Genomic DNA, 14,067 nt, shown 5'->3' on the forward strand with positions numbered 1-14,067 from the left:
TTTATTGTCTTATTCCCTGCCTTCAGATGACAGAACTTACCACTTCCAGGCAGAGGATGAAGCTGAGTGTCAGATGTAGGTACTTTAAAGTCTGCCCATCACTTCCTGACCTTCCTCTACCTTTAAACTCCGGGTCTGATGTGATATTTTCTCGTTGGTGCAGTTGGGTGTCGGTGCTGCAGAACAGTAAAGAGGAGGCGCTGAACAAGGCGTTTAAAGGCGACCAGAACGAAGGAGAGAACAACATCGTACAGGAGCTGACCAAAGCCATCGTAGGAGAGGTGAAGAGGATGAGCGGCAACGACGGCTGCTGTGACTGTGGAGCTCCAGGTCAGTACTTCTACTCAGGACACGCTGGGCCCCTGAAAAACCCAGAGAATCAGCCCTCCCCGGTGGGATTTATTGATTATATCAATGCATGCGTGTTGGATCAGTAGCATTGGTTCTAGCATGTGTCCGGCCAACACTTACCTCATTTTTGAGCTAAATAGCTTGTCAAGGTATTTATGGGTTTTGGTGTTGAATTTACAAGTTTTCGCCCCTTTTTTGCAGCTTACTAACCAATTTTTGCATATTATTGGCCCCATTTTCACCACTGTTTGTGCCAATTTTTTCCACTTGTAACCCACGTTTAACCAACTTTGCCACTTTTCAATCATTCTTGCCTCTTTTAATCCCTATTCACCACTGTTTCTGACCATTTTTTTCCACTTTTAACCCACATTTAACCAACTTAGCTACTTTTCAATCATTTTTGCCTCTTCTAATCCCTATTAACCACTGTTTCTGCCCATTTACCACTATTAACCAAATTTTTTGCCACTATTAACCCATTTTGCCACTTTGTAACCCTCGTTGTTGGTCAGTTCTTCTGCATCTTTTAATTGTTTGGTTAATAGCACACAATGTGAGATCCAGAAATCCTGGATGCTCTTCTTAGTGCTGTTATTACTGCTATACCACTCTCAGCACATACATCCCCTCTGTTATGACTGTGTAGCTCATGGTATTTCCACTGTCACTACCAGAACTACTGTTCATAAGAATACTGCCTCTGCTGACACCAGAGTTGGATGAACTTGTGCGTTTCTCAGCTGTTGGTTATGCCGGTCAGACGAGTTTCTGCAGGAATGAAATCCTGCAGAGTTTCGTGGTTCAGCTGCAGAAAGTGAACAGTTCCCTAGTTATAGCCAAGCCGTCTGTAAGCGGCTGACTGTTGGTTTTGTTTTTACTGAGCGACTGTTCTCAAATCTCTGCTGTTCAACTTTCGTGTCTGGGTCAGAGCTTGAAAACGGGAAAACAGTGTTAATTTTATCGACTAAAACTACAACTAAAAATGTTTGTCAACAGTCTTTTTTTTTTTCATGACAAAAACTCGACTAAAACTGACAAAAATAGATCTGTGATGACTAAAACTGACAAAAAACAAGTTTAGTTTTCTTTAAGATGGCTAAAACTAGACTAAAATGTAATGTAGTCGAACATTCAAAATCCGTGATATTTCTCCACTGTGGGTAAATCTGTCTTAAAATAATGCAGCTGTAGCTATTCTCAGCTGTAGAAAGCAGGGACCCCAGGTTTGGCAGGGTGCAGAGAACACTCCACCATGGTTTGGTACCAGATTTAAAATAAATGCTTGGACTAAAAGTAAAGACAAAAATTTAAGGGCTTTTTATGGACTAAAACTAGACTGAAATGTTTTGAGTGTTGGTGACTAAAACTAAGACTAAAATGAAAAAGGATAGAAATGACTGAAATGTGAATAAAACTAAAATGCATTTCTTTTAAAGACTAAAACTAAGACTAAAATTAAAAATAGCTGCCAAAATTAACACTGGGGGAAAGAATGTACACCGTGTTCCAAATTATTATGCAAATCTGAATTTAGTCATAAACATTCTTTTTTTGTTTTGTTTTGTTTTTAAAGAAACTCATGGATGGTAGCAGAGTCATGTTTTGGGCCAGAATCATTAGGATAGAACTGATAGGCCCCTTTAGGGTCCCTGAAGGTGTGAAAATGACCTCGGCAAAGTATTTAAAGTTTCTGACTGACCACTTTCTTCCATGGTACAAAAAGAAGAACTGTATCATTCCATAGCAAAATGATCTTCACAATGCATCATCTCATGCTGCAAAGAATCCCTCTGTGTCATTTGCTGCTATGGGCATAAAAGGAGAGAAACTCATTGTGTGGCCCCCATTCTCCCCTGACTTCAACCCTGTTGAGAACCTTTGGAGCATCCTCAAGCTAAAGATCTATGAGGGTGGCAGTTCACATCAAAACAGCAGCTCTGGGAGGATATTCTGACATCCTGCAAAGAAATTCAAGCTGAAACTATCCAAAAACTAACAACTTCAATGGATGCAAGAATAGTGAAGGTGATATCAAAGAAGGGCTTCTGTGTTAACATGGAACTTGGCCTGTTCAGATGTTTTTGATTGAAATAGCTTTGATTTCAGTAAATATGACCTCCTAATGCTGCACATTCAACAAATGACCATTTTCAGTTCTTTACAACCAATAAAATGTTCTGAAACTCTGTTGTGCTTAATAATGTGGAACAGTGCATTTTGTGTTTTGTTTTGTTTTTTTAGTTTTTTAAAAAAAGTAGTTTTCATTGGGAGGGTTGTTTGATCAAATTTGAATTATGCTTTAACAGTTGGTGACTGTCATTTGCATTGACTAAGAAAATCAGAGAAAAATATATTTGCATAATGATTTGGAACATGGTGTAATGCCAGGAGACCATTGATTAGTCATATTTACAGGGCAGTAAATGTTGGCTGCATATCGAAATATGGTTGTTAAGATTAAGGCAGACCAATAGACCCAGCTGAAGTCTTGTTCATCCTCATTCCTTAAACTTTAACGTGTTTTGAGGACTCAAGTTTGAGCCCTAAACTACATTTATATGTCGTATTGACAATGTCTGCACAGAGCTGGTGATAACTTTGCCATAGCATCTTACGCCAAAACTTTCCAGGGATCAGGAAACAGATAACCGGAGCGAAACATGAACAATTTTTGGAGCTATTGAAGATGACAATAATTACATTAAACTTCTAACTTCCCACTCCTTCAGCTCCCACCTGGCTGTCCACCAACCTCGGGGTGCTGATCTGCATCGAGTGCTCAGGGATCCACAGGGAGATGGGCGTCCACTACTCCAGGATCCAGAGTCTGGACTTGGATGTTCTCGGGACATCCGAGCTGCTGGTGAGTCCACTTCACCTAACCCAGAAGGTCTCTGTGCTTTGAAGCCAAAAAAACATATTTTTTCTATGCATGAGGTTTTTTAGATAACATGTAGGTTGCATAATAAATGGCATACTTTGTCACAGTTTAAACAGATCTAATGCCTGTGTACCACGGTGGTATGTTAGATCAGTGCTATTTTGTCTTTTAGCTTGCCAAGAACGTAGGAAACGCCAGCTTCAACGAGATCATGGAGGCCGACCTGTCATCACAGGGCGTTACGAAGCCTGATCCCAGCAGCGACATGTAAGTTTAACAATCCAAAAACCAATTATATAAAGTACGGTCACGTCTGAGGTTAAGTGTGTCTCTCGCTGTGCTCTGGTTGTTTCCAGGCAGATGAGAAAAGACTACATCACGGCCAAGTACACAGAGAAGCGTTTCGCTCAGCGGCTGTGTACGGACGCCGCGTCCAGGCTGCAGACTCTGTACGAGGCGGTCAGGAACAGAGACATCCTATCTCTGATTCAGGTCTACGCTGAGGGCGTGGATCTGATGGAGGCGAGCTCACAGCCCAACGAACACGTACGTCCAAACCCATGTTTTTCTGTAAATCCCTTTTAAAGAAACAGATTGAGACTGAATAGTCAGAAATCACCACTAGGTCTTTTAAAAGCAGTAAAAAAACCTGTACTTTAAGTATGTAGTTTTTACAGTTGTGAAAAAATGACTGAGAATATAAAATCAAGTTTCTAAATGTTGATTATCTTAAGAAAAGTTTGTCATAAAGCTTCTAGACTTTTTATCATGTCATGGCAATATTAGCTCATTTTTGAATTTGGTTTCCATAAAGAATTTCAAATTCTGATTTGTCTGACCACAGAACAGTTTTCCATGTTTCCTCAGTCCATGTTAAATGAGCTTTGGTTCATATGTTCACATATGGCTTCTTCTCTCCATGATCCAGGTTTAACTGTCATTTGTGGATGACACAGCAAACTGTGTTGACAGATAATGATTTCTGGAAGTGTTCCTGATCCCATGTAGTGATTTCAGAACAGAATCATGTCTGTTTTAAATCAGTGGCCCCTGACGGCCCCTTCAGCCTTGTCCCTTGCTCAGATTTCTCCAGATTCTCAGAATCTTTTCATGATATTATGGACTGTAGATGGTGGGAAATTCAAAGTCTTTGCAATATTACATTTAGGAACATTTTTATAAAATTGTTCCAGTGTTTAGACACAGTTCTGAGAGACTCTGCCTCTCTGAAATGCTCCTTTTACACCCAGTTATGTTACTGACCTGTTGTTGACCTAATTATGTGCAAGATGCTCCTCTTGCTGTTTATAATTGGTACCACTTACTTTCCCAGCCTTTTGTTGCCCCATCCCTACTTTTTAAAAATGTTTTGCAACCATCAAAATCAAAATGAGCTAATATTTATCATAAAATGATGTTTTTGTGCCCTAACTTTTTTGGATTTGAGGTTGTAAATCTTAGTAGTTAGTGTATATATACGATGTAACTTAAGTTACCTTTACTTGCACTGATAGAGCTGGAGAGGCTTTTTTATTGCAGTTTGGGTTTACCTCCATCTGAGTATTTTCAATAATACCAGAACACAGTGAAATATTTATAATTAATTAAATTATTTACTGAAGTTTCATGTTTTTCTCTCAGGAACCTGGGGAGACTGTGCTCCATTTGGCGGTCCGGATGGGTGACAGAAACTCCCTCCACATCGTCGACTTCCTCGCTCAGAACAGGTTCATCATCACCTTTATTTATTTAATATTTGAGACAAAGTAGACCTATCTCTTAGCCGGCCCCCTTCACTCACTCAGCAGATATCATCACTCTGCCCAAGGTAACATGAGCGGTTTTCATTAGTGTGGGCTTCATTAACTACAGCCTTTGGCTTCAGTTGACACTGATGTCTGACCGTTAATGGACAAGAAGAAGAAAGAAGAAATGATGAGCTAACATTACAAAGCTGAAGTTGACATTAGTGTGATTAGCTAACCAGTGATTGGTCCTAAAATATATGGACATCTCTGTGGATTGGATAAATGCTAGAGCGAATATAGTTGTGCTAAACACAATCCTTTGTTTTTCAACTTTCAACCCACATTTAACCAATTTTGCCATTTTTATCCCATTTTCACCACTTTTTCCATTGCTTGTTTGCCGATTTCAGCACACATTTAACCAATTTTCCACTTTTCACTAATTCTTGCCTCGCTTCATCCGTAGACACAACTTTTTCCATCATTTCTGCCACTTTTTATTCCTCTTTTCACTACTTTTCTACCCAGCCTCTTTACCTATTTCAGCCCTTTTTCTGCCAATTTTTGCAACTTTCAACCCTCGTTTAACCAATTTTGCCAGTTTTCACTATTCTTGCCTTTTTCAACCCATTTTTACCACCTTTTCTATAATTTTTGCCACTTACAACACACATTTAACCCATTATTGCAGACAGTTATCCCATTTTTGGCACTATTTTTGTCCTTTTTTGCCATTTTCAACACACATTTAATCAATTTGGCAGTCATTCTTGCCTCTTTTACCCATTAAGCCAGTTTGTAACCCCTTTTCACCATTTTCCACCCTTTTTTTGCCACTTTTTTACACATTTCACCACTATTTCTGCCCATTTTTTTCACTTTCAACCTTCATGTAACCAGTTTTGCCAGTTTTCACTCATTTTTGCCACTTTCAACACATTTGCCACTTTTTGACCCCATTTCACTCCTATTTCTGTTCATTTTTGCCACTTTTCTTCGTCATCATCATCATCTTTATTAGCAGACATAGAGGTCCATAAAAAACAACAAATACATAAAAACCAGGATTAAAAAACAATTAAAAAAAAAACAATCAACAAACAAAATACCTCCCTATTTATAAAAGACACCCATACCAGTGTCTCCACAAGGATGGCTGGTATCTTACAACACTATGACTGGTATTAGTCAATAGCATTATAATGGAGTTCTGAGAGTCCTCTAGCCTGCGCATAAATGTGTACATCAGATTTCTCATAAGAGCCTGCAAAGTGTAAACTCCTGCTTGACAAAACATCTCACTTGCACTTTCCCAAAGAGGTTTTTTCAGCAGTATCCTCATAGCGTCATAGTAAGTGTCACGTTTCTGCAAGTCGCATGATGTGAAGGACAGGGGTCACGGACAGGGAAAGTGACAAAAAGAAAATCTGCACCTTGATACAAAACAACAATAAGGCCTTTTGGGTCTAAAAGATGGAGTGGAGTTATGCTTCTCCACAGCCACCCACTAATTTTGCCAAAAGTAGGCAAACTAAAGTAAAAAGGCCTCAAACAGAGGTAGAATCGCTTGGAGGGAGAGAAAACACTAAGTGCAAAAATCTCCTTAGAGATCAACCCTCACAAAAAGTCTAGAATTTACCCTCTTTCCCTCAAAACACATAACCACTCTCACACTCTCAAAAACACTCATCACACAGACCAAGAGAAACCAACTGAAGGTGTTAGCTCTTTGGTGTCACACACCAAACTGAGGGAAAGAACCTCCTTTTATAGACTACCCAGGCTGATGAGCACCAGCTGAGTGCAATGAGGACAGGTGAGCTGAGTGAGAGGCTCGTTAGGAGTGCTGGAGGTCACAGACTACCTCCATCTGTAACAGTAAGCAACATGAAGCTGTAGTGGGCTGGATTTTTTGTTCTTAGTCCACAGGAGGGCGGTATACAGGGAGGTACAATAAGCTCTAAAGAGAGTAATCTTGACATTTTAACACATAATAATCCAATTTTACCACTTTTTAATCATTTTAGGCCTATTGTGATCTTTTTTCCCACTTTTTCCATCCTTCTTTGCCACTTTCAACACTCGTTTAACCAATTTTGCCCCTTTTACTCATTCTTGACACATTGTAATTCAGTTTGCCACTTCTGAACCCATTTTCATGACCTTTTCTGCCCATTTTTGCCACCATATATGTTCTTTTTTGCCATTTTCAACACACATGTAATCAATTTGGCAATCATTCTTGCCTCTTTAACCAATTTAGCCAGTTTGTAACCCCTTTTCACCATTTTTCTACCCTTTTTTGATACTTTTTACCTATTTCACCACTATTTCAGCCATTTTTGTCACTTTCAACCCTCATTTAACCAATTTTGCCAGTTTTCACTCATTCTTGCCACTTTCAACCCATTTGTCACTTTTTGACCCCTTTTCACTACTATTTCTGTTCATTTTTGCCCATTTAACCATTTTACCACTTTTTTAATCATTCTAGCCCCTTCGTAATTCTTTTTTACCACTTTTTCCATCCTTTTTTGCCACTTTTAACACACATTTAACCAATTTTGCCCCTTTCACTACTATTCTTGACAAATTTTAATCCAGTTTTCAACATTTGCCCATTTTTGCCACCATACCTGCCCCGTTTTGCCTCTTCACAATTATTTAATTCTTTCCATTAAAAATGTCACAGTTTCTTCCCCTTTTCCTGGCATCCTAAAGTCTGACATTGCTTTCTTAATGGCTTAGTTGTTAACCAAAAAAAGTAATTCTGTTTGAAGAAAAGAGGTTTATATTTTAAAGGATTTATTGTACCACTGCATAAATACATCATACTCAATAAATAAATAATACATTTTTTGTTGCTTTGATAGGAGTGCTTTTTCATCATGAAAAAAAAAATCATTATCATAGCTCAGCTTTACAGTGGACCATGATTCTACAAACATCCATGGGCCCCTGAAAGCCCCTCCCTTTACCCCCCTTATGGGCAGCCTTGCTGGCCTAAAGCAGCTTAAACTAGATCTGAGCAGTTATGGTGGTATGACGAGGAGTTTATGTGTAATGAGATAAGACGTGCATTAATACAGTGTGTGTTTTTCAGTGGTAACCTGGACAAGCAGACTGCAGGAGGAAGCACGGCGCTGCATTACTGCTGTCTGACGGACAACAGCGAGTGTCTCAAGCTGCTGCTCAGAGGAAAAGCTTCAGTTTCAATCAGTAAGAGCACAAAAATACACCCCCCGAGCATGGAGTCACTGTGCAAGACTCAGGAGTGTTTTCTGAAAGCAGGACTTGTTGGTTTTGGACTCAGATTTAGATTCTAAATTTCCAGAAATGTCCCTGCATGCAAACGTATTTCTGCTGATGGATTATTTGGATGAACCAACCAACAGCAAACAGGATGGACCAATGATGTTTGCTCTGCCTGTTACAAAAGTCTGAGGGACAAAAATTACCTCAAAACTTTAACTGTAATATCTAAACTGCATTGTAAATTTTTTTCTGAACAGCTAACGAAGCTGGAGAGACGCCGCTGGACATCGCCAAACGCCTCCGACACTCTCAGTGTGAAGAGCTGGTAGGACTTCCTGTTCACAATCCTGTTTAATTTAATCTTAATCAAAGCTAAAATCAGGTTAAGCTCTCATCTTTTGGACACACTTTTATCTTTTAGATTTTATATCTGTTTATGAGTCACCTTCATGTAATTTGTTAATTTATTGTTTGACATTCTCACAGGATCTTTACATCCCTCAAGTACCTACAACTCCAAATCCCTGCAGATTTATGTGTTTAAACATTTACTTTATTAGGCTGAGATTGATTCAAATAATGTCCATTTTTGCATCAATGACAAAAGTTGAGTACTCTTATTACTTGTTCTGCTGAAGTGGTGAAGCCCCAGCTTTATAGATTTTTTGGGAATTAAGAGTTTGTGCTCTTCAGATTAGCTAGTTAAGATAGCTAACCTGAAAAGCATTGATCATGGTGTAAAAAGATGCTTGTGTGTCTGTGTGCTTCAGCTGACTCAGGCTCAGACAGGAAAGTTTAACGTCCATGTCCACGTGGAGTACGAGTGGCGTCTCCAAAATGAGGACCTGGACGAGAGCGAGGACGAGATGGAGGACAAGGTGAGCTGCTTTTCTCTTAAACACGTAAAAGATAAACATTTTCCAGATGTGTAACAGTCCCGTGTCTGCAGCCGATTCCAAACCGGCGTGAAGAGCGTCCGGTCAGCTGCTTCGTGCCGGGCAGCGGCCCCATACAGCCCAACATGGCGTCACTGGCTCGAGATGCTGCCTTCCTGGCGCGGGACAAACAGAGGCCTCAGGTCCCCAGCATGATGATCAGCAACGAGACGTACGGTACCATGATGGACCTCAACCTGCCGCCACTCGGACCCACGCCCCCGCTGCCCCCAAGGGTGCCCAACAGAGGTCAGAAATTAAGATCCAGGAACGGTGTGTTTCCATTAGCTTGAAGGAGGGAAGTCAGAATCAGAATGACAATTAGAATCAGCTTTTTTTGGCTAATGATGTGTATTACTGAGAAATTTCAATCCAGCTCAAATTAGGGATATACCTAGTTAACTATTCTCTTAGTAGATTAAACTCAAACTTAAATGAAGGCCATCTGACTGGACTAAAGGTAAGAAAACTGTAAAAATTGATCACAATTTGTTTAAAATTTCCAACTTGTCCCAAATCTTTTGTTTGCTGAATGTGACTATGCTAACAGTGCTAGAACTGCTAAATCCGAATGAAAACACCTGAATTCAGTAATAGCAGGTGTGGCCAAATACTTTTGTCAATACAGTGTACCTCCCAGCTGTGTCATGTTTGATTTGTGTGTTACCGTACTGTTTTGTCTTCCCACAGGTTCAGGACACGGTAAACCAGCTGCCATGGAAACAGTGGGTAGACAGCGGTCATCTTCAGACCCCCCCAACCCTCAAACCCCTGAGAGGAACAGCTCCATGTATGGTGGGTAAAAAAACACAAATCTTCTTCTGTGTTTCACATGTTTAAACCTAAGAAGGAATCATTCATTAGTTTATTGTTCATTGACTCTGTAAAATATTTTGTTCACATTATTTTCCATATTTGTTGTCTAGTCAAATCTTAAAAAGGTAGAGGTAAAACTAAATCTTGGTCTGATCTCCTCCCAGTGCTCCCAGCAGCCCCTCCTGCTCCCCCACTAAACAAGAGGTCCAGCATGGTGGACCCCAAGACAGTGTCGGCGAAGAATACTCCCCTCCCTCCTCTCCCTCCACCACCAGCATCAACACTCCCCCCAGCACCGTCAGCACCCACCATCCCACCACCGCCCCACTACAAAGCTCCACCACTCCCACCACCACCCATCCCCAGTCACCAGCCCAGCCGGCCGCCTGGACCCAAGTCTCCAAAATCCCCTACTGGGTACATACTGTCAACTGTACTGGACTATTACAGAAAAGTCTGGAGTCTTTCACTCTTCTGGTTTTTAGGGACTGTAGTTGAACCTACTGGTTTGTAATGGGTTGTTGTAATTGATACTGGTTTGTGTAGGGCCATATTTAGCTGTGCTTGTTTACAACTGTAGTTGGTTTTTCTGGTTTGTAATGGGCTGTAGTTAGCTGTACTGGTTTGTAATGGGCTGTAGTTGGTTTTTCTGGTTTGTAATGGGCTGTAGTTGGCTGCACTGGTTTGTAATGGGCTGTAGTTGGTTTTTCTGGCTTGTAATGGGCTGTAGTTGGCTGTACTGGTTTGTAATGGGCTGTAGTTGGCTGTACTGGTTTGTAATGGGCTGGAGTTGGTTTTTCTGGTTTGTAATGGGCTGTAGTTGGCTGCACTGGCTTGTAATGGGCTGTAGTTGGCTGTACTGGTTTGTAATGTGCTGTAGTTGGCTGTACTGGTTTGTAATGAGCTGTAGTTGGCTGTACTGGTTTGTAATGAGCTGTAGTTGGCTGTACTGGTTTGTAATGGGCTGTAGTTGGCTGTACTGGTTTGTAATGGGCTGTTGTTGGCTGTACTGGTTTGTAATGGGCTGTAGTTGGCTGCACTGGCTTGTAATGGGCTGTAGTTGGCTGTACTGGTTTGTAATGGGCTGTAGTTGGCTGTACTGGTTTGTAATGAGCTGTAGTTGGCTGTACTGGTTTGTAATGGGCTGTAGTTGGCTGTACTGGTTTGTAATGGGCTGTAGTTGGCTGTACTGGTTTGTAATGAGCTGTAGTTGGCTGTACTGGTTTGTAATGGGCTGTTGTTGGCTGTACTGGTTTGTTAGGGTCTTTGGTGGGTTCTAATTGTGGACTATTCTGGGCTTATTGCCCATCTTGAGGAGTTCTGGTCAGATAATGGATTATTCCAGGCTAATACAGACTATACTGGAGTTTAGTCTGCTCTGCTGCTTTTGGCTTTAGTTCGCACTGGTAGACTGAATCAAACTGTTTTTGACTTGCAAGATGCACTTTTTATTATTTCTTTTGGCCAATTTCAAACATTTTTGTGACCTGGTGATTGAAATGAGCAGGAAAGAATCAGCATCTTAGAGGGAAAACAAAAGTAAACTTGTAAAAATAATTCTAAACTGCTAAAACTATGCTAAAAACATAAGTGTAAAGTAAAAAAAAATGAATAAATTGTCATAAATAGAAAAAAAAATCAGTATTTATAGATGCATGTGTATTGAATTCTTCATTTTGACTGATTTTAGATCACTGAAGAATCCTCCTCAGAGACCTCCAGTCAGGACTCCATCCATGGACAAACGAGGTAACTAATAACTAATCAATAACTAATCAATACCAGTCTAAGCTGCTGATCAATCCCACAGCTTTCCTATAAAAGACAATTTAAAGTTTGACGAGCTTTTCTGTATTATTGTTTCTCTCTCTGCAGCGTCACTGTCCAAATCCCCTGTGAGCCCTTCTCCTCCAACACCAAAACCCAGAAGCGCGTATTCAGTAAGTCCTCAAACACAAAACAGAGGTCAGAGAAAGACGGACAAAGAGATCCCTAAAAACAGGCCCAGCGACCTTAACCTTTGACCTATAACATCTCAAATACAGACTGGACATTTGTGCAAAGTTTGAAGAAATTTTCCCAAAGCGTTTTTAAGATATCCCGTTCACAAGGATGATCAGGATGGACAACCTGACCTGAATGTCTCCAACTCTAAAAACTAACCAACCCATGTAGTTGTAGACCAGAAGGTCATGTGCATATTTAGGTCAAATAGCCGTTTTTGTCTATGTAGTGTAGTATGACTGCGGCTGAAAAATCCTCCTCTTGAAAAAGACGTTCTATCGATTCAGCGATTCGTTCTGCAATGATTTGAGATGCTAAGATTAACACTCCAATTCTGTTGAGACACTGACAACGACTTCAAGTGGATGCACATCAATCCATCATCCATTATGGTGCAAACTTTAAAGCCCATTTACCTGCTGCAGGACCAGGAAATCCAACTGTTTTTTTCTCACTATTGTCTGTCTTCATTCATTTACGTGTGCAGAAGCAGAAGCCTCAGAGGGTGAAGGCCATCTACAACTGTTCAGCTGATAATCCAGACGAGCTGACGTTCAGTGAGGGGGAGGTGATTGTGGTGGAGGGGGAGGAGGACAACGAGTGGTGGGTGAGTGATGGAAACACCCCCAGAAAAAGGGTCATAGCAAATGTTATCTCAAGACAAGTGACGTGCGGTGAATATGGCCGATGTGCAAAGAGAACAATGCCTGAGCCAGCTCTGATGGCTTTATCAAAAAGGCAAGCTCTAAGCCTTAAACAGCATAATTAGGAGCTAACCTACACCTGAGCAAGCCTGTCCATGAAGAGCTTTGTTAATAAGAAGGATTTTTAGTTCCATGGTAGCACCGTTTAAATCTTGTTTCACTTTTATTTTCTGTGTTTCAGGTTGGTCACATTGAAGGAGAGCCAACCAGGAGAGGAGTGTTTCCTGTCACCTTTGTTCACTTCATCACTGAGTGACGCACTCGTGAAACATAAATATACTCAAAGTGAACCTCTGGAGACCTGAACCGGACTGAAACTAAACACTGAAGCTGCTTTTTCTTCCTCCTCAAAGCTTCATGCAAACTTTTCCTCTCAGGATGTTCTAAACTCAAAGAGTTGGAGATGAATTCTTCAGGATTTACCTTTGGATATCTGTTTTTTTCTTTTCCCCCCACTCCTTGTTCAAACTCTTAAAACTTTACTGGACATTAAAGGCAAGTTGACAAAGTTTAAGAACAACCCCCTAAAAAATCAGTCAGTTTGTTAAAAAAACGATCCATCAGGTCTAAAACATGAACTGAAATGTGAATATTTTGTCACTCAGGAGCATCAGCAACATCAAAAGTGGGCCTGAGCTTGGATAGTTGTCTGGGTACTTAAAACGCTTTTTACCCTGTGGGTCAGACTTAACCGTTCATGTTTACACACCTATGATGCAGGAGTAGTTTGGGTTTAAGTGTCCTGCCCAAGGACAGATCAGCATGTGACTGCAGGAGTTGGAGATTGACCTTCTGGTTCAGGGATGCTCGACCTTCACAGCTGCCTCCCTTCCCTTTGAGGCTGTTGTAGACTATCGCAATGATTTCATGGATTTAACTACTGAAACCTACTGAGAGGAACGCTCCAGCACACCTTCATATTTTAAATAGATAATGCATTGGGCTGGACTGACTCCACCTGCCGCGGTGTTTGACTCCTCTAATCGCTGCAGCCTCACGGTTGAACATCAGGAGGAAAGACTAAAAGCAGCAGCGATGTTTCATCGTTACATTTGGAGCTGTCCGCTCACGTTTGGCCACATGGGTTGAATGATTCTGTTCTCAAACTTTCTGCTGCTGGAATCAAACCTGGGATGCTACAGCCCCCAAAAAACACTTGTATCTGTTTTTAAAATGTTTTGACAAACCTACAGAAAAGAATTTTATATTTTAAATGTTGGCTGAAGGGGAATTGTGTTTATGTTTATAAGAGGAGGCTTAAATATCTTTGTCAACCTTTATTTTTGTGAACTCTTACTCTCTTATAATGCACATCATTAAAAACATCTTTAAAACTCCTTTTTCCCAGTATGTGTTCTTATGTTTTACAT

General features: G+C 40.6%; 1 protein-coding gene across 1 annotated transcript in view; it reads left to right on the forward strand.

Moving 5' to 3' along the window:
• Nucleotides 1–14,016, forward strand: part of asap2b (ArfGAP with SH3 domain, ankyrin repeat and PH domain 2b) — a 40,101-nt gene extending 26,085 nt beyond the window's left edge. The window contains exons 13-28 of the mRNA XM_041805311.1: nucleotides 27–75; nucleotides 164–330; nucleotides 3,084–3,217; nucleotides 3,408–3,502; nucleotides 3,592–3,781; nucleotides 4,877–4,962; nucleotides 8,087–8,202; nucleotides 8,496–8,563; nucleotides 9,009–9,116; nucleotides 9,188–9,422; nucleotides 9,864–9,968; nucleotides 10,154–10,406; nucleotides 11,680–11,738; nucleotides 11,865–11,929; nucleotides 12,481–12,600; nucleotides 12,879–14,016. Coding sequence (XP_041661245.1) covers nucleotides 27–75; nucleotides 164–330; nucleotides 3,084–3,217; nucleotides 3,408–3,502; nucleotides 3,592–3,781; nucleotides 4,877–4,962; nucleotides 8,087–8,202; nucleotides 8,496–8,563; nucleotides 9,009–9,116; nucleotides 9,188–9,422; nucleotides 9,864–9,968; nucleotides 10,154–10,406; nucleotides 11,680–11,738; nucleotides 11,865–11,929; nucleotides 12,481–12,600; nucleotides 12,879–12,953 — 1,925 coding nt within the window. The 3' untranslated portion in view covers nucleotides 12,954–14,016. The remainder of the gene's footprint in view (nucleotides 1–26; nucleotides 76–163; nucleotides 331–3,083; nucleotides 3,218–3,407; nucleotides 3,503–3,591; nucleotides 3,782–4,876; nucleotides 4,963–8,086; nucleotides 8,203–8,495; nucleotides 8,564–9,008; nucleotides 9,117–9,187; nucleotides 9,423–9,863; nucleotides 9,969–10,153; nucleotides 10,407–11,679; nucleotides 11,739–11,864; nucleotides 11,930–12,480; nucleotides 12,601–12,878) is intronic.
• The last annotated feature ends 51 nt before the right edge of the window (nucleotides 14,017–14,067 follow it).

Source organism: Cheilinus undulatus, linkage group 14, assembly GCF_018320785.1.
Source record: "Cheilinus undulatus linkage group 14, ASM1832078v1, whole genome shotgun sequence".
NCBI lineage: Eukaryota > Metazoa > Chordata > Actinopteri > Labriformes > Labridae > Cheilinus > Cheilinus undulatus.